Raw genomic sequence first — 25,379 nt, 5'->3', positions numbered from 1 at the left:
CACGTGGCCGTTGTTATCTGCAGCACCGCCTCGTGATAACCACCGTGATGACCACCGTCTCGTGATAACAACTTGAGCATGCGCGTACCCTTGTCGATAACGTAGCTGGTTACTTCCCTCCGATATGTGGAATACGGTGGTGCAGGTATCTGCTGTCAGCGTCCTGAAATGCCTACGCGCCAACTTATCGTACACACGGCCTACGAATTGTCTGTTCTTCAGCGTTCTTGTTTGATGGAGCTCAGGCATGACCATTGGCGACAATAATCATGGGGCTTCTGGCCTTAAAACCGAACACTCTTCCACGAAAAATCTCCCGAAGCTAATCTTCTCGGGAGTGGTGATTTACAATGAATTATTTTGCACCGTGTGGACGGTAACAAACAAAAATAACTTTGGTGCTCCTGTGGGTTGCGACTAGTTGTCCTTGCGGTTAATTTCACTCACTATATTAGCATCAGTGCTTACGCCGGCCATTTCTGCAGAAATATGACGGCATATATAGACGGCAAGATAACATTATTTATACGCACTGAACTTCGTTTCCAGTATTTCTTTTTTTAAACGTGAAGTCTAAAAGGATTCACGTTCCAACCTTGATTTTGCAGAAGTTTGATATCACGAAGAAGTAGCGCCCATTCTTCCAGAGCGCCCATTCCTCGCTCATAATCATTAGTAATCAAAATGGTAGTTGTGGCAAATCTCTATGGTTTTGCTCGCGTCTGCGTCGTCTGCCTTCAATGTCGGACTGCTTATCTGAAACGTGGCTGTTCCAGCGCACAGGAAGCTAGGCGCATTGAACGTATTGCTGTCTACATTCTTTCACATCCGTTATTTAACCGCTTAACCGCAGCGCGAGGCACGCAGCAGCAAAGCGGCGGGGTCTAGTTTACGCAGGGTTCGTCAGCGGTAGACATAACATGCCTTGCTCAGGGCGGGCCGGGCCTGTCAGCGGAAAGCCCACAATATCTTTATCTCCCTCTTATTTTTATTTCCGCGTACGCTGTCTGGCTCGTCTCGTCGGTTTCAGTGTAGGGGCGCGCGCTCGACCTTCGTTTAGCCCTTTTATGGAATCGGGCTTATGGCAGCGCAGACGAGACGGTCCGTCTGAATCAACAAAGGCGCATAGTATAACACGTTGCGTGACTTTCGTAACTGCAACCGTCGGCGCTAACGTCGCCCTTAATTAGCGAGAGTTAATCTTCCTGCGAATCGCTCACCGTGGCATTCAAATCTTGGTTGCTCTCGGCCGCGATACAACGAATTGAATTGAATTCTGGGGTTTTACGTGCCACAACCACGCTTTGATTATGAGGCGTGCCGTAATAGAGAACTCAGGATTATTTTTGACTACCAGGGGATCTTTAACGTGCCTCCAATGCACGGGACACGGACGGCGAAGCAACAAGATATACTTTGTGTTGCTCTGTTTTTCTCGTTCTCCCATTCTCTGCTTGTGTCGTTTTGACATTCCGCTTTGTCGTGATGCTTATGAGGTGTAGTAGAACGACGTTGTTGAGAAAGGCTGGTTAAAGGATGCGAGAGTAAGAGAGAAATAAATGGACTGTTCCATATGCAGATGGAACCCGCTCCTAATACAAGGAGAAGAAAGCGGAGGAGGGTGAGGGGAAGTACAGTTTAAGGTACGTTGAGCTAAAATACGGGGCAAAACAGAACTGACGCAAGGTGAAATTTTTCAGTAGCCGGCCATTTAAGTGGCCACATTTCTCAGCCGACGAAGAAAGAATTAAGCGCTGGTGCCTCTTAGCCTTGTGTCGTCCCGTGTTGGAGCGAGCCCCGCAGATTTTGCACCATGCTTCCACACCAAGTGGATACCATGCAGCCGACGATTTAAGAGGGGCACGATATTGGGCTCGGCCCGAGTGCCATCGCTGAGATTAAGAAAACTAATGGAACGTCGTTCTTTGCCCAACGAGGCAGCACAAGGACGAGTCACTCAACGCAACGCTGTTCTAAATATACGGCAAGTCAGGTGACAGTGCCTGTGATGGAAGAAAGGAAGCATGTGGAGGAATAGACGGTGCGATGTCGACGCAGCACACACCGCGTACACTATTCGCAGTCTACGGACCTATATTGTGAAAAGGTCAACTCGAGTGGTCCTCTTATTGGAAGTCTTTCGTGGCGCGAAGAATCTCCTCGCAATACACGTGCGTATAGCAGCCACCCTTTTATTCTAATAACGTTTCTATTGGAATATTTGTGATGAATTTGACATTACTATATTGTGGGATAGCGCGCTTTATTATATAGGAAGCGAGGTCATCAGAGACGCTCTCTCTTCATGATGTACTGTTCACCTTACGTGAATGGCGACGCTAAAACAGGTCTTCATTAATAATAACATTTGATTTTTTCACGCGTTCCTGGTGCTATTTCTATAAGGTTCTCCCATCAGGCGTCGCAGTGTCACACAGTCTATATTCGCGAAAGCAAATTCCAGCGTAAAATATCACGCACGCCACTATATAGAAGCGAGCCAAGGGCATAGATGCACTCGCACATGCCTAATTGCGTCCTTGCACAGGCTCAAGTGGATACGTCTGCTCCGTGTATAATGGCATCCGCCATCAAACAGGCCTGCGAGGAAGCCCTCTTCAAATCACGTCTATGACGGCGCTTGCGTCGTTTCGTCGGTGCCGCTTTCAAATCCCATGCACGCATCCTGTAGCGTGCATCATTCGAAGAATACGTGATCGGGCGCAGCTGTCTCACGGTTGCATTCGTTTTCGTTTTTTCTTTTTTGCTCATTTTTCTTTTGCTTTCCGTGCAAATGAGCGTGCAACGACAAGACAGCGCGCCGTTCGAGTTCGAATGCCGCTTCCTCTGACGCTGGTGAAAATCTTTCGAAACGGTTGTCAACAGCTATTACTGCTGGGTGGTCTCGGCGGTAAACGAAGTGGAGTCGAGAGGTCGGCATTTTCGAGAATTGACTTGGACGTCTTCTTTCTTTTTGTTTTATTGCATATTTCGCTTACATGAAAATTCGCCCTAGAAGGCACGATAAGAGACAAAAACAAGCCATTGATTGCGAGATAGAGTAGGCTAAACCCGCCTGCCGCAACATCATCACTACCACCACAACCGAGAGAGAGAGAGAGAGAGAGAGAGAGAGAGAGAGAGAGAGAGATTTGGAATCTCGAAGCTGATATCGTTCGGAAAGTATTCGGTGTCGGCAGTCGTTTGATGATTTTGCTTCTTCCTGCACTTAGGCATATTTGCCGTGAAAACCATCTTGCTCATCGCTCCTTACAGTCTCATCCTCTTCCCTTCCGAACTTGTCGGACGAGCGCAACAGATGCGGTGCGGTCAAAAGTCTTTTCCATTTTCCTTTCAATCAATTCTAGCTCTCGCGATGCGCTTTTAAATGAAAGCTGTGACAAGCGTGTACTAATCATTTAGCTCCATGGGCTGATCTTGCTGCATTGCGTGCCAATGATTCGGCCACATATGCTTCTTTCCTTCTTTTCTTTCTTTCTTTTTTTCCCTATCTTATTGCCTTGTTTCGGGGGGCGGGGGGGGGGGGGGGGCAGCGTTCCGCAGTACGTTGCACTGGGCAGCCCCTGCTTCGCAGTACGATTCTAAAGCCTTCCGCTTGGAACATCCTCGCACAATTCGAAGGTTAAGGTTGCCGTCGAGGGCACTTAGAGGCAGCCCGCACAGAAGTAGAAGTGTTGCATTCCGCCTGCAAAGCTGTCGGACGGCGTAGCGAGGGCTTGCCTGCACTTTTTTTTTTCATTGCCTTTTTTTTTAACGAACAGAACTAAAAGAAGAATTCAAGCTTACCGCTGCTTTGTTCTGACTTAATTTTTGCCACATTAGTCCACTTCATGTTCAGCGTCGTTCGATATTGGCATCGTTGCTTGTCCAGTTTGTACGGAAAAAAGAAAGAAGGAAAACCATTGTCGTATGCGCACCTTGCTAGCGTACAAGCGACAAGCTGGCGCTATAGCTCGCGGCAACCGAAGTTCTGGACGAGCCTGGCAAACAATAATTCCCGCCGCGGTAGCCCTGTGGCTTAGGCGTTGCGCTGCTAAGCTCGAGGTTGCGGGTTCGATCCCAGCCACAGCGGCCGTGTCACGATGGGGGCGCAGTGCAAGAACTCACGTGTACTTGGATTTAGGTGCGCGTTAAAGAACTCCAGGTGATTAAAATTAATTATAGAGCCCCCCACTCGCCGTGCTTCGTAATCAGATCGTGGCTTTGGCACGTAATACGCCAGAAATTAATTAACTTTGACAACTCCAAGCGTTTTATGGAATGAAGCGAACAAAATAATGCTAAATATGGTTACAAAACTCTAGTGACAGCATGCAAAGCATTGGCAAGTGCTATAGAACATTTCTTTTGATGTTAGAATAAAACCGCAGGTCATTATATATATTATGTTACCTCTAGATGGCACACGGCGCTGTGTAAACTATATACGTAGCACACGGGATCCAGTAAATCCTGTCCGCGCTGCGCTTTGTCGCATGCCTGGTGCTCAACGATTTCGGTAACGCTGAAGTTGCGGTGGGTACAAAAGGGGCAAATAAGTGGAGATTCATTCACCAACTACTATACAGTACAATGCAGTGAGGGTGTGCCGGAGGTCGGTAATTCATATCGTTAATGGCGGTATACTGTGCTGAGGCGACTAACAGTGCAACATGCCACATTGACGCATTGTACAAGTTGTATGAAAACATTAAAAATGAAGTGACCCAGCCACTATTCTCTTGCGTGGCTCTATCAGCGGCGACAACAGTCGTCCGCATGTTGCGGCCGTCCTGCAGCAGGCAGTATAACTCAGGCTGGCAGTTCCATTTTTACAATCTCGAAACGCCTGCTGATACTTTGATTTACGTGGCCGCCAAATGTGATGACTATCGCTGGGAAAACAACGATGTCGCCATAGCCAGTATTGATGACAGACCAATGTCAGAACAAATAATTTTAGAATGCCGACCGCACAGGCCCCGTCGCGGCAGAGGACTTTACGAATGCACTGCGGTCGTTCTTATGGAGAACAGACCTGCACGAGCCACTCTACGCTAACAAGTGTGAACTGCTATCCTGTGCTGTGAACAGCAATGATTCTGTGTGTGTGCTTTGTTTCTCTCTCTCTCTCTCTCTCTCTCTCTCTCTCTCTCTCTCTCTCTATATATATATATATATATATATGTATATATATATATATATATATATATATATATATATATATATATATATATATATATATATATATATATATATATATATATATATATATATCCTTATTTTTATTTCTGTCTATCTCACTGCTTGCTCGGAACTTGGTGTATATTCGCGTCGTCTTTGGGGGAGTTTGTTAGTTGCACCGAATGCATAGCGCCAGAATTGGTTCTGGTAATTTTTGAAAAAAATCTCTTTTGTCGTGCTTGGCTGGCAGTCCAGCTGCGCAGTTTTGATCGCAAGGATCGTATCTTGGACCCACTGGCTTCCTTGAACTACGGTGCAACAAAGTGTTAGCCAAGTGTTTCAGTCCCGAAGCGTCGCCGAGGAGGCGCTGTGTTCCCAAAGGGCTCTGTGAACTCCGTGGGGCCACCAAGGAGTGGAAGGTGAAGCCAGCTGCGTGGCTACTACGCGCACGCTCTTTCCACCATGTCTCCGGCTGGAGCTTATGTCCGTAACTCATGTCTTGGCGCCCAGCGTAGACATAAATTGCGGGATATCTTCTCCCTCTGTCGTATGGCGTCGTAGATTCTGAAGCCACCGGAGGGCCGCACTTCTTGGTAGCCGTGCTGAGCACCTACATTGCTTACCGTGCGGATATTTGATTGATTTAGATTTTGCTGTCTCTAATAATTCTGAAAAAAAAAGAAAGAAAATAATTCTGGGGTTTTTATTTGCCAAAAACAACGATAGGATTGTGGAGCACGCCGTAGTGGTGGACTCCGAAATAATTTTGTCCACCTGGGATTCTTTGACGTGCACCCAATGCACGGCACACGAGTGCTTTTTTCATTCCGCTCCCATCGGAATGCGGCCGCCGCGACCGGAATTGAAACAGTGACCTAGTGTTCAGAAGGCGCAGCGCCTTAATTAGCCGCTAAGCTATCGCGACGGGTTGTAATTACTTGGGGGCTCATAAAGAAGCCAAATAAGATTGCTTTAGTCATTGAATGGAAGAAGTTTAATGGCATATATAACCAACAGCGGAAATGCGTGCAAACGATGTCTAATGTAAGAATCAAGTTGTTTCCTTGAAGATTCATTATTGGTACGCGTGGTTGATTTGATTCCTAAATAGCTAAGCGAGGCAGCTAAACATGCTGAGCTATAGCTCAGCCGCTTGTGAGCGTGTACTATACACTAAAAACATTTTTCTGTTTCACTTCTTGTTTGACTTCCCTGCTCTATTTCACTGTTCTGTGTCTTCTCGCACGCGCCTTCTTCTTGTCGCTTTCTACCGTGTTACATTATTCTAGCCGCGGCAGCTGTTACAAACCACATAGAAGAAATGGAACGTGTTCTTCATCTCCCTTATATCGAGTTATATGTGCACCAGTGAGCATCGAACGCCTATAGCAAATGAGAGCGCAGGATGACTGTTGCAAACTTTGGGTGACACATCGGTTATTCCCGTCGCATTTAGCCACTCTCTATCACGGCAGTTACGACTCCTTACATCCGTTCAAGCGGTCCAGCCATGTAGTCGATGTTTGTAATGGCTGCACGAGCGGCATGTCTAAAGCGTCGCAAAGAACGCACACCTCAATAGCAGGAAGTCGCGGCTCCATCAGCCGCAGGCGTTTGGCGCGTGCACTACAGACGGGGCACTGTGCACGACGCCACAGGCTCCGAAGCGGTGTGAAAGCGACCGAGCAGAGGACGCGGCTCTCCGCGACGCCACCAGCTCAGCCTGGGCTGGGTGCAACGCCGCTGATGGCAAGCTTGTTCCCTCGTCGCCGCCGCCGGCGAGACAAAAGAAGGCGCAGGCCCGAAGGACGGGACAAAAGGGCTGCTGCCCAACAAACCGAAACGCGTGCTCCGGCCGCCTAGTCTGCCGAGGGAGCCTGACGACGCCTTTTCCGACGCGGCGTGCAGCCCTGCTCTCCGTCGCCGCTGCGGTGACAGATTTACGACGCTCGTGTCACTGCGTGGCGTCTGTCGCGGCCGGATTCAGCTGCCACGTGTCTCGCCTAGCTGGTGCTGGCTCTGCTGCTGCTGCTGCTGCCAGGGGCTCTCTTCGTGCCATTATGCCTCCTTTGGATTTACTTCCGGGCAGCGCGGTTGAACGTGCAGGGATGGCATTACTCGATGTAAAGGTCGCCAGCGTGTACTACCAGTATAGAGTGATTCCGCGACATCTACTTATGCCCACGATTTCGCAAGGCATGGAGCAGACGCAACACAATAAATTAGTACACTTGAAGGGAGAAAAATGTCTATCCCTGTCGGTGTGAAGAGATCGAGGCTGCATCGAAAAAAAAAAAGAACACTTACGAGCACTGCACATAACATCTAGGTTAGTGCACATTTTCCACGAAGCATGTAAGAAAGTTTTTATTGCAGTATCATTTTTGTTTCGATTACTCGGCTTGTAGCTAGCCTGATGCCGGTCGTGTCTCAACGTGACCATAACTCACCAGAATTATACGTGCCTCTGCGTTTCTTACACTTGCCATTAATTGCGTTACGTTTGTTTCATGGTCGTTGAAACGTACCTTCGTATGAACCAAAGGAAGGTCATACGAGCGCTCAGTCGCAGCGCCTATGACGGCGAAAGCAGAGATACCAAACATAAGTGCAAAACAGCTGATGCTGCAGCAGGTGGGGTTTATCATAGAGAACTTGGTATGCATACGATGCGCGAGGATCTCAGACGGACGCTGTCGTCTAACGCGACCATGCACACGTTGTAATTCGTCACCATTATGTGAATTTATTATGTAGCTCGCCCGCTAACGCTAGCATTATTTGAGTGATGGAGGCATTGCAGCTGGGTGTTTGTTGATATTCGTGCATACTGTTCTTATAGCAGTGATGCTGCTCGTCCAGTTGGTCTCGGTCGACACACACACACACACACACACACACACACACACACACACACACACACACACACACACACACACACACACACACACACACACACATATATATATATATATATATATGTATATATATATATATATATAGAGAGAGAGAGAGAGAGAGAGAGTGAAAGATTTATGGAGTCACTGTTTCTTCTCATAGCATCCTGACTGACCACCTTTCAAGAAATCAAGGTCGTTTTGCAAGGCAATTTTAGAGTGCGGTGACTAATTTATGGCCTGTAGTTGTTTTCGCCCCACGCAGTGCCAAGCGTTTTGCTTCGTTAGGCAACCGAGGGCGTTGACAAGCACGCTGAATTCTATGTAAAGAGGAACGCGAGTATGGGATGAAGAAGAAGACAAAATGAAAAGACGTATGACGCCCATGCAGAGGCTGCTCATCACGCCCTCGCGAAGAAGCGGATACTATTCAAAGAATGCGGAAGAGCAGGAATCGGCTCTCGCCATGCACATTTGGGGAAGCCGTGGCGAGGTGCATAGCGGGCCTGGCGTATCTCCGCAATGACAGCCGCAGATGAAACGGGGGTGCGAGGCGTGCATGCTTAAAACACCTTCGGCGACGTGTTTGAATGCGCCGCGTGCGCTTGAGTCCCAGGTGGGCTAGTTGACGGAGGCGTTCGTTCCGTGCCAATGGGCGCGTGGGGCATACAACGCTTTTGTTTCCTCAGCGCCTGAATGTTTGAAGTGTCCCCTCACTTCAAGAGCTGTAGTTTGTTTGTAGTCGAATTATTTTGGTTACGACAATTCGAGAAATTGCTCGATTCGTGTTTGTCAAGGCACAAGGCAAGATTTAAGAACTGAGCTTTATTTACGCTGCTCGGCTGTGCAGGGGCACTGCAACCGGGCATTTTTGGGTCGTTTCAACTTATGCTGCGTCGTGTCACTGTTAACTATCCACAATCATTCATCGTGCAAAAGCGAGACAAAGGAAGTGGGTGGAAGAGAAAAAAATTTAAGCACTGGCATTTACTTTTGTTTTTCTTCTCAAAGCTAAAGATAGCAGTAACGAATCAATTATAATGCTTGTAAGCTAATCTCTCTCTGTGGGGTTCTTTATTTATACCGATATTCGTGAGCTACAGGCGTTAGCATAACTGCCGCTACTCGTCCGTTGACAATGTCATCTGCTGCTGAGGAAAGGCTCTCGTGGTAAACACATCTTTTCGTACAGACGGAAGCTGGTGGGAGTCCTTACATCGGCATCCTTAAGATTTGTCTTAGGTTGCGCTAGAACTGTCGCGTAAATATGATGGTTTGTTGACATGCCCTGAAATAAACGTTTTGAAAGAGCAGAATAAAATGACCTACACGTATTAAACGCGACGACGGTCGCTCGTAACTATCTGTTACAACAATCTCTCACTCCCTTTATTTCATCCCTCGGCATCTCACCTGCAGTGCACATTCCAAACCCGTCGCTAACCTCTCCAGAATTATTAAGCTATCTATCTCTCTATTGGTTGCATTGAAATTGAAAGAAGTTGCTGACGTGTCCGGTTTCGAGAAAAGCGCCAGTCCTCGTTAAACATATTTGGCTGTCGTATTCGCCCAAGTCATCTTGGTTTTAGTGAAATGTAAGCTATGTTATCCCGACCACATCCCATCCATACGCACACACAGAAGGAAAAAAGAAAATGAATGCTCAGATAAAAAAAAAAAATTATTATTCCTTCTCGCACGGGTCTGTAATCCCCGGCTTAGCGCGCGCAGCGCAGCACCTTGCGGCTATCGTATATCCTTGGCAAGGGCCGTGCCCGCAGGACCGTAATATAAGGGCTCCCCAATACGGGGCCACACAGCAAGTCGTCGTCTAGGTCCCACTTTGCGGCCCCGCTCGCTGTCTCGGCGGCGATACCGGCGTCGTCGGTAGCGTGCAAGCGCTCACACGCACCGGGTTCTGCCCTCTCGAAATAAGCCGGCAGCAGCAGACATATTTTTGGAGGCGGCAGGGGCGCTCGAGCACCCCGTGCGCCACTCGGTTTTTCGCGGCATACCCCCTTAGCAGCAGCCCCTTGCCGCGTGGTCTCCCTTCTTCGGCTGCTGCCACTGATGCTTCCGCGGCTCTTGCTGCGTGCCGCGCCACGTATTTGTGATTGTTGCATGCTCCTTGGAAGCCCGTGTTGCCTGGCTGTTTGGCTGGCGATGCGACGCTTTTAGCCCGCTTCCGGAACGAGCGTTGATTCTGTCCGAGCGGCCTCAGGAGTGAATGCGCTGGGGATGAGCGCTGCTCGCCGGTGCCGAGACCGTGGACTTTCACGTCAGGTTAGCGGTGCCAACCGCTCGCGCGTCGCTGCCGATGTTGTTGATGGCTTCGCACTTGGCGCCCGGACCTTGACGCGAGCTGCGCGCGCTGTGTAGCAGCGAGACGTTCTCGCGAATGTGGGGTGCTGTTCACAGGTCAGCATCCGAGAGAGGCGTGCGTTGTTCACTCATTTATTTTCCGCTATAAATTAATGAAAAAAAAAAGAAGCCTGTTTTACATTGCAAAGGCGGATAGGTCGCAACAGAGCCTGGAACGCGATGAATTCACTCTGTCTTCCTTGAGCGCTCACACAAGCCGATCTGGCGCAATAATTCAAAACCACGAGCCCTATTTTGTTAAAAATAGTAATACCCATGTCCATTGGATAACAGGTGGGAAGCGCCATTGAGACGCTCGCTGCTGAGTTGTTTCCTCTTTTGCTTTTCTTTTCCTGCGGTTGAACGCTGACGTCGGCATGAACAGCTAAGCTTGGATGCTACCGCCATGTCTTCGATCAATGTCGAAGCATGGACAGGTGGCGTGTAGACAACCGCCGACGTTGCGTCGAACAAGAGCAGGACACGAACGCAACAACTACACTGCGATGGAACCGCGTTGATCAGAGCTGTCTGCGCATTACACCGTGCAGGGCTCATGCGTCATGATGATTTCTAATGGCCACTGCCGCAATGGACGCAGCGGCCTGGTTGATGCTTGTCTAACACTAGGTGAGCTAGTAGAGCGCGGTAAAAATAATAATAAGTAAGGTGCCAGTAATGCAATGAAGGCGTTAATTACTTATACATGTGGTTACCTAACAGTTTGTTTGAAGATTCTTTGAGGATCATCGAACACTCAATGGCATATTGGTACCTTTCGTCTATTGTGGTCTACCGGTCTCATGTTTTAAAAATAGTTGTGCTTATCAGCCTCAAGGAACCGCCGCAGCGTATTGTCATAAACTACATTTACTATGTCAGTTATCATATATGTGAACCATAGCTACTACATGGAATACATGTACCAGCTAGCTCACCAAGTCGCCAGAGCGACTTGGTACGCTGGTTCCTGCATATTTGGGAGCGAACAACGCTGACCCGGGTCTTCGCGTCTTCTTGTTCTGTGCCCCGTGCTAGAGCTGTTTGCTCCCAAAGCTAACAGACGTTTCAAGAAAGGAAAGCAAGATATTTGTTCGTCTATTTCGTTCATATAAATGTGTGCATTTCCCCGAACGAAAAAACGGTATAATGCACCTCGAAATTCCGGTCGAGCACGTACGCCCTCTTAAGCACATGCATGCTTCTATTCTTGTTGGTTTGATTTGAAATACCCCGTTCAGTTTTCATTTGTCCGTGGTTGCGCATATGAACCTGTTTTCTCAGTGGCAAGTGATAACTAAACGATACCATTCCGGTGAATTAAGAAGATAAAATATATATGGCGTCTGGATGTTCAGATACACTGCAACGCTTTCACATCCTGTTGATGCAACCTGGAGCAATAGTAAGGCATCTTATCATGAGCAGTACAATTTTCTATTTTCTTCTTATTATTTTTTTCTTCTGTTAATTATGTCTACGCCGATGGCGCGCCGTTATGTAACGCCTCGACACGAAATCCAATTTTCACGTATACAAAGGGCATCTTCTCTGGAAGCAAACACGCATAGATATTTCTATGCCGTTCATTACCACATTACGAATAGTATACATGTTACTACTGTGCAATAAACGCATTTTTCTGATTACGCGTCCGTAATCTATAAAATGCATGACACTGTGCAAAGGGTTGTTTATGCTACCGATAGTATATAGCAGAGGCGACTACTGTCATTCATCTTGAGTAAGGGGCCAACTCATCGTTGGTATATTGCCCGCACGTTTTGTGAACTCACAGCTCTTCTGCAAGAGCTAAACGTCTTTGTGAAACGCGTTTTCTTTTTCGCTTCTACGTTGTTGCTTCTGTTTATGATTCTGTCGTATGTTCGGCAAGGCATTTTTCCCTGGCAAAATAAAAAATATACCGTTCTTTCGAATTGATAAACAAAATTGCAATTAGAACTTGCCTCTCTGGTGTTCTCGATTTTCATTGGACTACTTATTTTCAGTTCGTAGGTGTTCTTTATTTCTTTCTCTCTTTCTTTATTTTAAAGTGACGCTTTCTTTGTCTCTTCTCCCGACTTGCCGGGTGCTGCTGCTGCTGCTGTGATGGTCTTGCTGCGCGTGCCGCTGGGTTGCTTGTAACACCACCAGGTGGCGCTCGCCTCCGCGCATCGCGGCCGGCGCCGCCGCGGCAGCGTTTCACAGTTTGGGCATATGGAACGTGATACGCTTTCTGTCCTATGCGACAAAAATGCAGTTGCTGGCCTGTGGAGGTCGCGTGCTTGGCTGTGATAGTAGTGTAAACATTACAATCGTCCGTAGCCTGAAGAGAGCGCTTGGAGCGGGCATAAAATTATAATAATTAATTGAATTACGTACAGCCCCGTAATTCAATTAATGTTTAACACTTCTGCCATAATGCGATGGGCCATGTGAGGCAATGATAATGTTCTCAGAGATTATGAACAATGACGCGTAACCACTCTTCAAGCTAACAGGTGTGTTCCGTGGACTATGCAGACAAACAGCAGTGATGCACGCAAGGTAACGTTTAACATCAACTTACCACTCTCGCATTGGGCTAAACGCTGAAGAAACTACACATTCGCCGCCAACATCACCGCTAATTATCGTCAGTCAAAGCAAACAGCTTACAAAGCTTCGCTTACATCGATTCCCACAGTGCGTGGTATCCGCATATTTCTTTCTTTCTTTCTTTCTTTCTTTCTTTCTTTCTTTCTTTCTTTCTTTCTTTCTTTCTTTCTTTCTAGCGAAACCTGGTATCACGCGCTTACACAAATCAACCACATGGGTACTGTCTGTTTCTTCTTTTATATTTAGCCTGTTAGGTGGCGATGTTCCTCACCACATGCTGCGGCTTCCTGTCAGCCGCCAGCTGCGCTGCGTGCGACACACACACTGACCTTGGCCTCTTGGAGCTGCCTTTTTTTTTTCTTTTCTCCACGTTGTAGCGTGGTGGTGACGTAAACGTGAATGACGAGGATGCGCTAATTGCACTTAACTCGCACTATGTACAAAACCCGCACGCTGACCGGCACTGGAAAACTGTAAGTGCTATCTTTGTGATCGTGGTGAAAATGTTCAATTCTAACGACAGGCGGCAGTGTAGATGGCGCAGTTGCCTATGACAAAAGCTCTGTGTCGAAACTGTGGACTTCAAAGCTGCACTGCACGAATATTCTATTCAGCTATACTTCGATAGGTTATGCTATGTTAGGAACAGATCTTTGAGAGAAAATGAAGCTAGCACAGGCGCAAGTGCTTATTAGTTTTCTGTAGCAACTGTATTGTCGTCTTTTTGTGTGCTTTCTTTCTTTCGTTTTCTTTCCTTTTCTTTTCTTTCTTTCTTTTTAATCTTGAAGTTTGCTCGAGGGCATATAATATGCGCATTGTTCATAGGCGACCATGGGCCAATGCACCTATCGGTGCGCCATTTAGAGAGCAGTGCATCTGTCATGGTGCAAACAAGACAAAAGAGAGCGACAAGGAGAAATTATATGTAATAATCTCCTACCCAACATTCGCGTCCAGAAAGGCGCTTTTCAGTGCATACACTTCTTTCTCCTCTTTAGACCAAAACTAAGATATTGATGTGACCAGTTCCATCGTCGTACTTTCCGCTGGTTAGAATGCAGTAGATGGCCCGAAACATTAAATTAGTACACCGTTTTCCCCACTTCCCATCAGTCGAGCCGTCACATTATCAAATAAGTATGCGTGCTACCACCACATGCCGTGGTCGGGACAGGGCCCGTCGGCAGTGCATTGCCGAATCCGTTCACGTGCCCCGGCCGACCACGGCTTCCACCTCCTCCCGGCGTCGCCTTCCCGTCCTCGCGGTCTTTCTGCGTAGTGCCGCCTCCTCTCCCCGCGTCGTGTAGTCCGCGCGTGCGCGCGCGGCCCAAAGCCACGCCCCCTGCACGCACGGCGGCAGCAGCCGACGCGAGTGCCGGCGGCCGCCGAAAGCAGCGCGTGCGTGAGCGCCGCTTCGTTCTCCGCGCCAGTCGCGCGCAGAACAACTTCGCGCTCTGTTTCTGTTTCGCTTTCGTTACCAGCAGCCGAGTCCAACGCATGCGTGCGTAGTGCTTTTCGTCGCCTCGGCGCGGTTCGTGGTTGTTTGTTGCTGCCGCCGTCTTTCGTTAGTGCCGCTTTCGGATACGATAATACGCTCGCCACGCAACACTTGCATTCTTGCATCGCCTCTCACGGAATACCGGATCTTTCGCCACGTGCGTCGAGTCGCCGGTGGTTTCTTCGCATGGAGCCCGTTGAATCGCCGTGGAAGAACAAGCTGGATGTCGTGCCTGTTGGAGCTGCGACCATGGTCGTCGGTGGGGCTTTTTGGCGGCGACGGGAAACGACTGTAAATGTGCCTTGACAGGAGAAGCCGACTTCGCCGTGACAAGATCTTTCGCTCGAAGGTCTCCAGCTGCCCGGTGCATTCCCTGCGTCGTGCTACAGACTTCACTCAGGATATCTGCTGCAGTTACTGAGAATGCCACCACTGCGCGCATTTGGGTGCTAAGAGGCGATGGTTCCGACCGTGCCTTAGAAAAGAAGTTAGTCAACTTCGTCACGGCCGGATATATTTTGCGAGAAGAGCTCGCGCTGGTCAAAACGTGCTTTGCGTCCTGCATAAGTCACTGCTTGCGGTAACTGCTACAACGCTCGAGAAAAGTTGTACTGGGCGCGTGATCTGCTGAGCCCGTTGCGTATTTGTTTCCCGAGAAACACCATCTCAGCAAGCGGATGATATATTTTTCCCCCGTCAATTCTGCTCTTCCAACTTCCTTCTCTTTGCACGTTCGTCTGCGAACTTGAACGCGCCCGTCACCGCAGTTTCAAGGACGGCGCCGAGATTATTGCCAGTCTGGCGGAAAACCGCACGCGCGCGCTTTTGTCTCGCGTAGCTGTAGTGGCTTCTGTCGTCACGCTTGGGAAAGTTGTCATAGCACATCCTATAGCTGTCACTTTCCTTTTTTCGAGCACCTTTCATGCATGCTGAGTAGTTGCGCCATTGTTCCTCGCGTTCGGCGACATGGAACAGAGTACAGACCTCGCATTGCTGTTGCTTTGCTCTATATGAAAGAGCTGAGAAGCAATACGTATAGTCAGGCAAACAGTGCAACGACAGTGGAATTTAAGGTTACGCTGCTCGCCTCTCCATTCATTCGCTCATTTTGATTTAATTGCATGCCTTCGGTTCGTCTATGCCAGCTGGCCCGAGCCACCGCTTTTCGGAAGCATTAGCCACAGCCGGCTAGCGGGGGGAGTGCATTAGAGGAATCTGGGCCAAGCGTGTTTTCAGAAGCCAAGACCGTCTGCGTGCTGTCTCGTGCCTGTTTTTGTGTTTATACCCCGACTGCGGAACGCAGATCAGAGGCGCACGTTGAAGAAGTGAAGAGCGGGAGCAGGAGTCAATAAGTAAACAAGCGCAAGAGGCGAAAGAATAATAATAAAAAGGAGTAGCCGGAACCAGTCAGCCCGTGAGATACAGATGTGTGCGCGCTGGAGGGTGACGTACGCTCTGAAGGGGAGGCGACTGTAAATAACGGGAGCGCATTCCGAGGAAGAAAGCGAAAATAAACGCCTGAGACTTCGCCTTGTCGCCTGCCACTTTGCGCGTCGCTTCGTCACCGGTCGTGCGAGCTACGTCAGAAACCCGGTGCGGTCTCTCTTGGAAGGCGAGCGACAGCGTGCTTAATTTTTTTTCTTCTTGACATAACTTGCTGCTTTCCAAAGCCGCCTACAAATACTTGAAGAGGCAGCGACGGCTTCATGTGCTACGGTAACCGCTGCGTGTAGAGAAATGATTCAATAGGTGTGGCAACCAATTATTAGTATAATTATATTCATAACTCGTCAAATTCTGTGACGGCCAATATTCGAGATTAAAGAAAGTGCCTAAGAGGTTTGAATATATATATTCGGCTGTTACGGTTGCTAATTTTTCGCATCTTCCTTATTCTCTGCGGTCGTGAACGACAGGAGACTGTAGAGCAAGATCGGGAAGGAGAAGCAACAGACAACAATCAGCCACTTCCACGACACTATTGCCCGGCATGCTCTGGCTGTTCTTATTGACTGAGAGATGAGAGCAATATTCCAACTTTTCACGTCGTAGAAACGTCAGAATAAGAAAGTTCAACAAAGAAAACGGACATCGTCTTTCCCAACGACGCTCTCGTTGCAGTCCATACGCACAACACGCCAGAAAGACGGCAGCCGAGAGTGTCGGTAGCCCGAATTGATGAATGTCAATTCTCGGCAGACTGCTGAGTAAACGCCATCGATAGCAGCAGCAGCGGGCGCTCCCAGCGTCTCCCGTCAACGCTCGGCGCGCCACGCATACGGGCTGCGGTTCCCGGCGAGAGCGTGCGTGCTGAGTGTATACGCACGCTGCGAGAAACGGCGCACGCGGTCGCCCGCGCAGCTGGTCGCCCGCGGTCTACAGCCGCGGACGCTTCTCCGGAAAAGCACGCGCTCGAGCAGTCGCCGCGCTTCGCCTGCGTCGTCACCCCCGCCGACGCGCCCCGACCCTCGGGACATCTAGGACAGAGCCAGACCCGTGGTCACCGCTCGTTCGGCGACACCGCAGCACTTCCTCGCGCGGGCAGGTCATCGATGGGCGTCGTCACCTATCGGGAACGTTTTTGCATCCTCGCTCGAGCGTGTCGAAGGTCGGTCGTGCACGCCCAACCTCTTCACCGCCGATAGACGCAGTCGAGTCTCGTCCGCTGCCTATCGCACGTAACGCACGGCGCGAGCCGAAATCGCGCGCGCATCGTTCGCGTGAGCGTCGTTTCCCTCGCCCTCTGCGCGTTCCCTCGCGCCCTCACCTCGGCGATTATAGTGTGCTGCGTGCGGAATGATTGCCGCCGGCCGCCGTCTTGCGATTCGACCGGACCGTTTGTCTGCCGCCGACGCGACTGGCCGGTGCCTCGTCGCCTGACTTGCACCGCGCCGTGCTTCTTCTGCGAGCGAAGCTCGAGGCCGTTCCTGTGCGGGCGCAACGGAGATCAACCCGAACGACCGCTCGTGAGCCTGCTGGTTTCCCGTCGCGACGACAGCTGCCAACCCGACAATCGACCTCACAGGATACGAGGCATCGCACGAAGGTCAGATACCTCTTCCGAGAGTCATTCGCTAGCTGACAAGCGGCGTCTTCACGGCGACGTCACCGATCGACCCTGATTTTACTGCGTACGCTAGAGGAAGATACCCAGGATTACAGCCTCAGTCCGAGAACGCGTGCCTGCAAAGAGAGCGGCGCATGTTGGAAGCATCTGCACGCCTTGTGGTTTCGCCTGCTTTCCGCGCAACGGCTTACTGAGTCACTTTGCGTTGGAAGAGCGGATTCAGATGCAGGACAAAACGTCTCTCTGAGGTAACGGCGAGCGCGAAGAAGCAGAGCAGATGAAGAAAAGGAAACGATGCCCCAAGTTGACGTCCCAAGCGTGCGCTTTGAAGTTGAGCGAAGACCGCGAGGGCGAAAAGTGCTAGAAACTCTGCGATACACTAGCGGTGACCATCGCAGATAGCGCGCGAAGAGCTACGCGGATCGAGCCTGTTTGCGAATGGCTTGCTTCGCGCGCTGCTGACGCCGTCGTAGAGTTTGACTGCTGGCCACGCACAAAAGTTCCTATTCGCTCGAAATTTGAGCGCAGTGTGCGCGAACTTGGTTCAACATGTGGGGCTGCCTGGGGAAGTCCAAGAAACGTCGCAAGGCGGTCATCAGCATAGTGCGGAGCCCATCGCCGGGTTGCCGCTGTTCCTGCCACGGACAATCCTTGCAGCAGCGCAAACAGGTGAGCGGTGGGTGTGTTGCTGTCGTGTGTCTGTGTGCGATTCGGTGATTATATATACTATATCCGCGTTTTCGTGCATGTACGCTAACGCTGGTGTATATACCCGCGTTGTCTCAATGTTCGTTCAGCCCTGTTCCTAATGAAGTCGTCGAACAATGCTGATGACTAGCTGCCATATTCCTATAAGGTGAAAGCTCTTTGTCACGCAAAGCGATTGTCAACGATCAATTGACACACAGGATTGCCGCCGACGCTAATTGATCCTGAACGGCCCATATAAGCCGTGTGCAGATAATGATTTGGCGGCGCTGTGGGAACAATTTTGAATTGTCAGAACAACCTGTGCGCACTTATAGTCCAAATGATTGTATGACGCGATGCAGTAGTCTGCAGCTCTTTTATTTATACCGTGCTCGTGATTGTTCTACAATACAATAGCATTCCGTGTGACCTGCAGTTGTGGTGGCAAGTTCTGGGACGCGATACAATTGTAGCGGGATTGCAGATAAACCATGTAGACATGGAACTTCGGTATTGGGAGTTCCGAGTGCAGTCTCCTTTACGCTCACAGAGTGTCAAGTTGTGCCAGTTTCCTGTTGCTGTTAAACAAAATGACAAAGTGCTATTCCTTTAGTCTCCAATTTCCGGTGGTTTTATGACACCTGGCACTTTCTCGTCTCATGCTTATCTGCCATGAAGTAAAGAAAAATGGGGGGAGGGGTGAGGAATAAAAAGAAAATCAAAATATGGTTTTTGGTGTGATTGGTTTAAATTAATAGACAAGAAAGCTGATCCAGCATCGCGAGAGATTATCGACCGCACTTTGCGTCGTCAAGCTTTATCAGTCTTAGTGGCAAAATAAATGTCGGGTGTTTCACATTGCATAGGTGGACCTGCCGCGGTATTTAAGTGTGTGGATATATGGCGTTGCAGTGCTGAGCTCGAGGTCGCTGGTTCGACCCCGGCCGCAGTGACCGCATTTCGATGGGGACGAAATGCAAAAACGTTTGTGTATTTAGACTTAGGTGTAGATGTTCAAGAACTCTAGATGGTCAAAATTAATCCGGATTCGCCCACTGTGCTGTGCCTCATAGCCTTGTCGCTGTTAAAACCTCAGAATTCAATTAATTTTATCTTTATTACATACAAGGATTTCAGTCAGAATCCAATATGCTGGCCCTTAAAGCCATTTAAGGAGAAGACAAGAAATGGAAAAGAAGCGTACAAAACAGCGTGTTTGAAAGGCGGAACCAGACTGACAGATTGGGCTTATATTGCTGTCTATGCACAGACCATGCTGTGGTAGTAGGTACAGGTTCGTCCACTCTTAGGGTGAACACGGCTCACCGTGGCTGCGCTCCGCGGGGCGCCAGTGCGTCCGGCGCGGCGGCGCATCGAAGTGAAGCGACGCAGGCGCACACGGACCTAGGGGAGGCGCTTCGCGTCGTCTGCTACAGCGCTGGAGCGCGCCGCTCTGGCTTTGCTGTAAAGTACACTTCGCTAGACCCAGGTGACTGAGTGACCGATTCGGCGTTGCGGGAACGCGCCCTTCACTAACTTGAGCATTTTCCAGCTGGTTCGGTCTACAGCTTGTGAACAGCCTGCTTAATCAATATACATTAACAGAAACAAGCTTTTAACCCCATAAATCAATTAGCATGTTTTTATAAGTGATGAGGGTAAAAATACGGTCATTTTCTTGCGCTCTTTATTAGGCTGGGGCATAGAGGCGACGCTTGATAGTCGTGTCAGAGACGTCACCCAGCCTGAGGCTGTTCTTAATTTCCCGAACGGTGGAGGTCGGGCTTGCAGCAGCCGCCGCAATAATGGTCATGTATTCAGCTTCAGTGGTCGCTCTTTACGAGGAGCATTTTTCACAGTTTTCAGTGGCCTTTTTGTCATCTCCGATATAACGCGTTGAGAATAGTTTTGTAGGCACAGATCTACAATGCGTCGTCTTTTTTTTTTCCGGTACCCGCGACATGGCTAGTTTCCGAAAGTGCACCGGGGAAATAAAGTTATCCTGCACTGTTACAGCGTTTTTATCGCCGAAGTACCATGGCAACCAGCAACCGAACAAAACGCAATTCATCATGCAAGTAGACAGAAATGCGTCTAATGGAAACACCTCTGGTGACTTTCGATTTGAAGAGTCATCCCAGAATGTTTAACTCATGAGCGGCCAGTCACTCACTTGAGCAGCCGTTGGCTGCACCGCATCACCATATTAAGCTAAGATGGGGTAGCATGACCTAAGCCAACAAAAAAAAAGGGGGGGGGGGGGGGGGGCTCGGCGGTAGATCCGGCTAACGCCCATGGTCAGTTAAAAAGTAGACTGGCCCGACCACAGCAATCTGGCTTGGGCCGGGCTTGGCTTTTACAAATGTCGAGCCCATTGGCCGACCACCGGCATGCTGTCCGCAGACGACACCGGGCCGGCCTCATGACCGCCGGTTTAATTACCGTGGCCGCGTTCGTCCAACATCGCTTATTCGCGGCAAGGGTTCCTGTGCCGTACTCATATTTGGGTTTTACCCACTCAGCCTCGCCCCCACCCCTAACCTCTAAAAAAAAGAAAAAAAAGAGAGAAATCAATTCTTCCTTTTCTCCAAATTTATCCGATGCTCACCTATATTTGAGCAATGCAGAGGCCATGTGTCGCTTCGGGACTATACCGCACAATTAACAAATTATTATATGCTAGTATGCATATTACCTATACCGAGGAAGTACTGAAATGAAATAGAAGCGAATAACGACCTAATTATCCGGCAAGACGTAATTTAAGCTAGAAAACAGACATGTAGATTATAGATTTTCCACTCCAATTACCTATTCACAACGGACAGAAAAAGCGTTCGCATGCGGCGTGCATTGACTCCAAGGAGAAAAAAAAACCAAAAAAACGATGGCGCCACATGTTTTACTTCACCTAGTCAATGTAATCAAATAACCGACCGACGATTCCTCTAAATGAGAATGTTACTTCTCGCATCAGGTAGCCGTCAAAGGACTGGCACCGCTTCGGTGATTTTACCCAAACTGTGACAACAAAAATGAATTTAGTTTTTTTATAGGATGTAGAAAGATGAAAAGGGGGAGTAAAGTTGCCGCCAAATTAGTTGCTATGCCGGGGAGAGCGCTTTCCTACATCGCGTAAAGCCCTCCACGCACCCCTACCAGAGACATTAACGCGTCAATAAGAGAGTCGCGAAGTAGCGGATGTCTCTTCTTCGTTGCTGTCGAAGTAATATTATTGCCCTCCTTAATGGTAAAATCGATGGCAAACATGATGATGCATGCTTGAACAATCGCTCTGTAACTTTCTGTGGAATTTACAGCGGGTTTCGGTCGCTTTCTTAGGTCAATTAAGCAAATTTGTTCTAGCATCAAGACATGCGCGAAACGGCGCGCTAGGCTCATCACATGATGACTCCAACGAAGACGAGTGCGCCTAATAGGTTTCTCGGTATGCACTACACCAAGTGCTGTGAGAGTAAAATAAAATGGCCCCATCCTAATAAATAGCGCGAAAAAATGACTGTATTTTTACCCTGATCACTTATTAAAAACACTGCTAAGTTATTTATGTGGCGAGAAGCTTGTTTCTGTTTATATATATTGATTAAGCAGGCTGTTCACAAGCTGTAGACCGAACCAGATGAAAAATGCTCTAGTTAGTGAAGTGCGCCTTCCCGCAACGCCGCCTCGGTCGCTCAGTCACCTGGGTCTAGCGAAGTGTACTTTGCAGCAAAGCCAGAGCGGCGCGCTCCAGCGCTGTAGCAGACGACGCGAAGCGCCACCCCTGGGTCCGTGTGCGCCTGCGCCGCTTCGCTTCCATGCGCCGCCGCGCCGGACGCACTGGCGCCCCGCGGAGCGCGGCCGCGGTGAGCCGTGTTCACCCTAAGAGTGGACGAGCCTGTACAACGGCATACAAGGCACCTGCACTTCTTGCCCAGTATATGGCTTCGAGGTCCTATGTGAGAACACAGCATTGACGAACAGCGAATCACTAGCATTATGCTTTTGCCGAGCGCATCAAGGCAACGAATGACCCTCTGTCATATCACGCGCTGTTCTCCGCGTCCTTGACTTTTCAAAAAAGGTAACCGACGAATAAAAAGAAGCGAAACTGAAGTCCGGTTTCAGATGGAGGCGAGCTGAGCTATCTTAGCTTTAAGCGCCCGCTTCATGCTGAACCGAGATATCGTTTTACAAAGAAATTCACTTGTGTTGCGTACACGCGGAAAGCTGTTTGCCGCGGTGCACACGAAGTGGGTCACGAAAAAAGTTAATTGATGAGGCGATCGGCCCCAACAGCTGTCGGCAAGCCGCCTGAGCTCGCTCGTAGACTCTTTATGACAGAGCGGCGATACTTAGTCCTCTGTCATCGCCGTAATTACACTCGGCCCGCTCAATACGCACATATGAAAAATATGAAAGATGTAACGACACAATTCCTGTTCAAGCGAAAGCGTGTATTTACATGCCCCACCATGTCCTTCCGGCTGAGGCAACCGTCCGCACTCCCTTTTACTTATTTTTTTCTTGTTGCCCAACTTGGCAGCCCTAGACATTGCATTGAAATACGCGTGCACATAGTTTGAGGGGGCACCGCTTTGTATTCTTTAGCACTCTGTTCTAAACACTAATGGGGCTCTTGCATTGCCCAGGGGGCGCTGCGAAAAAGGTGCTAAAAAGCGCCCTCTGTCCTAAAATGGGTCGTACCAAGCTCGGTCGTCTGCTTCGGAAAGCACGTTTACAATATGGATCCGCCACTTTCGGTTGTGTTGTACCACGGCCTGCAGCGAATATCGGGCGCCGAAGATTTTTTCAGGGGCGGCACACTGCGTAAAGGCAAGAAATTATGCAGTGGCGAATACGTGTATGCCGTTCAAGAATTAAGCGGCGAAGTTTTAGCTCGGTGTCAATCGCAAGTGAAGCGAGTCGCGTACGAAGTGAAACTTCAGGTAAGGTTTGCACGCTGCTAGATTCAGGCGCACAAACGCGAGGAAATGCTTGCTATAAATGAATCCACAGCAGCGATAAGCAGACATCATGTGTACGGAACTGCTCGAGCACACAACGGTACGCGCCGCGATGGCAGCGGTCTTTCATCATGCCGCGATGTACGAACTGCTCGAGCGCACGATCGTACGCGCCGCGACGGCAGCGGTCTTTCGACATGCCGCGAAACGGCGGGTCTCCTGCAATCTTTGTTGACTGCATGCCGCTAAACAAGTAGTTATGCCTGCGTTGTAGTAGCGGCCATCTGTCCCTTTTAGTAACTGGTAATAACTGATGCAATGCATATGAGCTCGCACGTACGTGCGAATCGCGCTGCAGCGCGAGCTCGTGCGCTGCTCGCTTGATGTAGTTTTTAATGACAACGCTCGAAAATCGATCTGCTGTAATCAATACTATCTTGCTGCGCTGCCTCAACATGCTGGCTTGAGGTCAAGTATGAGCACATTTAACTCTCTAACCTGTGCTGCTCGTAGTGGGGTAGTGAATTGTCACCGAATCAACCCGGCCATTTGTGGTCATTTGCACACACCTGGGCACTTCACCACTTCGCACCGGTCGAATTGTTAATTGTCGCTGTGGCCGGGTTTCGAATCGTGAATCACCAGCCATGCCTGCTGCGATGTCGGTCTGCCGTCGGGACTGTAGGTGCAAAAGACCGAATTTTAGAACGCAGATCTATAATCAAGCAAGCTTCAAGACAGGCGAAGCAGTCAGTATGGCGCGAAGTTTCGCTACCCAGCGCGACGAACTGCAGTTATACAGCGCGCCCGAAGCTCCGCTTTGTGAAGCCTTGAAGGGAAACGATAGAATCGGATGTTGGGATTCAGGCCTTCTTGTTCATGGCAGCCCACGCAGTATCGACGGTGACGCTTTTTCGATGCTGAGCTAGGTCCCTCCGGATCGGCGTCGCCGATTCCTTCTGCTTCCAGCATTACGTCCCACGGCACACGGAGAGTCCGTTTTCGTTAAGCTATAGGCTGCGACCAGCTCGCAGCGTGGTCGACGTGGTCTGTGAGAAGTGACGAGCCTTTTCGCACTCGCAACAGGGCAGAAGAAAGTGCGAATCGACGCAAAACTCGGCCTAGAAACGTGCTTCGCCACAGCCAGGGCTCAATACGACCCAAGCTGGTACGACCCAGATGTCGTTTCCCGCGCCGCCACCAGGCGCCGCTACTATACCTCAAACTCCAGCGCAAGACGCCCATACACTGTTGAGTGAATAATCTAGAAATACAAATTGATTTGTACAAATATTTTGCTGCGCTTGGGAGAAGTGAATGTTTCTTTGCTTGTACAGTGTTTACGAGTACTGCCTCGAGGCAGTGCGCATATAATCAGAACTGTTCTTGAGCGCCTAGGGGAGTTTCCTTTGCTACTCCTGCTACAGTTTTCTTCGAATTTATTTTCAGGAGCTGCGGGCCTTACTCGAGTCAGGCTTATCAGCGCGTGGTTAAGCGAGGGGCATATGCAGAAGTTTTTTCCTTCAGTTCTTTTCCCGCCCCAAAGATGGGAGATGCGGATCTTAAGCGAGTAATTGCGGCAGCTTCGCGCACGGCGCAGCTGGCACTCCCACATGCTAGCGGCTGGGTGCATGCCCTGGGGTCCATTTGCCGCTGGTTTGTCAGTGTGGTTCACACTCTTTCAAGACGCAAGGTTTGAGAGGCCTATCAGCGTTCAAGGACATGTCATATAACCGGGGAAGGGCTCTGCGGTGAAATTGCGTTCGGATTGCGTAAACAGAACGCGGGTCGGGGACTTATCTTCAAGGAGCAGGTAGCATTTATCTTCAGTTATCTACGAGGAACTAATGGCAACTGGTGACATTTGCACATCGTAAGGAAACGATGTGCTGAACCCACGCAACTGGTCGTGTTTACGTGGAAGGCGCTTCAACGGAGTCGTCTGAGAAGAGCGCTGTGTTGCAGTTCTTCAGCTAGCTGAGCGAGGTCAGTGTTTTCGAATCGTGTTCTCCTCGTCGTCTGAGCTTTAGACACCATGCGGGCGGCGCCTGCTTGGGAAGACGCGTTGGCACAACCGCGCCGCGGTACGGCAACTACAGAACCAGCGGGTGGATACG

General features: G+C 49.6%; 1 protein-coding gene across 7 annotated transcripts in view; it reads left to right on the top strand.

The window, feature by feature from the left end:
* Positions 1–25,379, top strand: part of by (focal adhesion protein tensin) — a 330,425-nt gene that overhangs the window by 194,008 nt on the left and 111,038 nt on the right. Inside the window, exon 1 of one of the 7 annotated variants that reach the window (XM_050189886.3) lies at positions 14,431–18,274. The exons of the other annotated variants lie outside the window; for them this stretch is intronic. Within the exon in view, the coding sequence (XP_050045843.2) occupies positions 18,155–18,274 (120 nt within the window). The 5' untranslated portion in view covers positions 14,431–18,154. Of the gene's footprint in view, positions 1–14,430; positions 18,275–25,379 lie in introns of those variants that run through there. 7 annotated transcript variants of the gene reach the window in all.

Source organism: Dermacentor andersoni, chromosome 2, assembly GCF_023375885.2.
Source record: "Dermacentor andersoni chromosome 2, qqDerAnde1_hic_scaffold, whole genome shotgun sequence".
In the NCBI taxonomy this organism is placed as follows: domain Eukaryota; kingdom Metazoa; phylum Arthropoda; class Arachnida; order Ixodida; family Ixodidae; genus Dermacentor; species Dermacentor andersoni.
The sequence above is the reverse complement of the archived record's forward strand: the minus strand, read 5'-3'. Positions and strand labels throughout refer to the sequence as shown.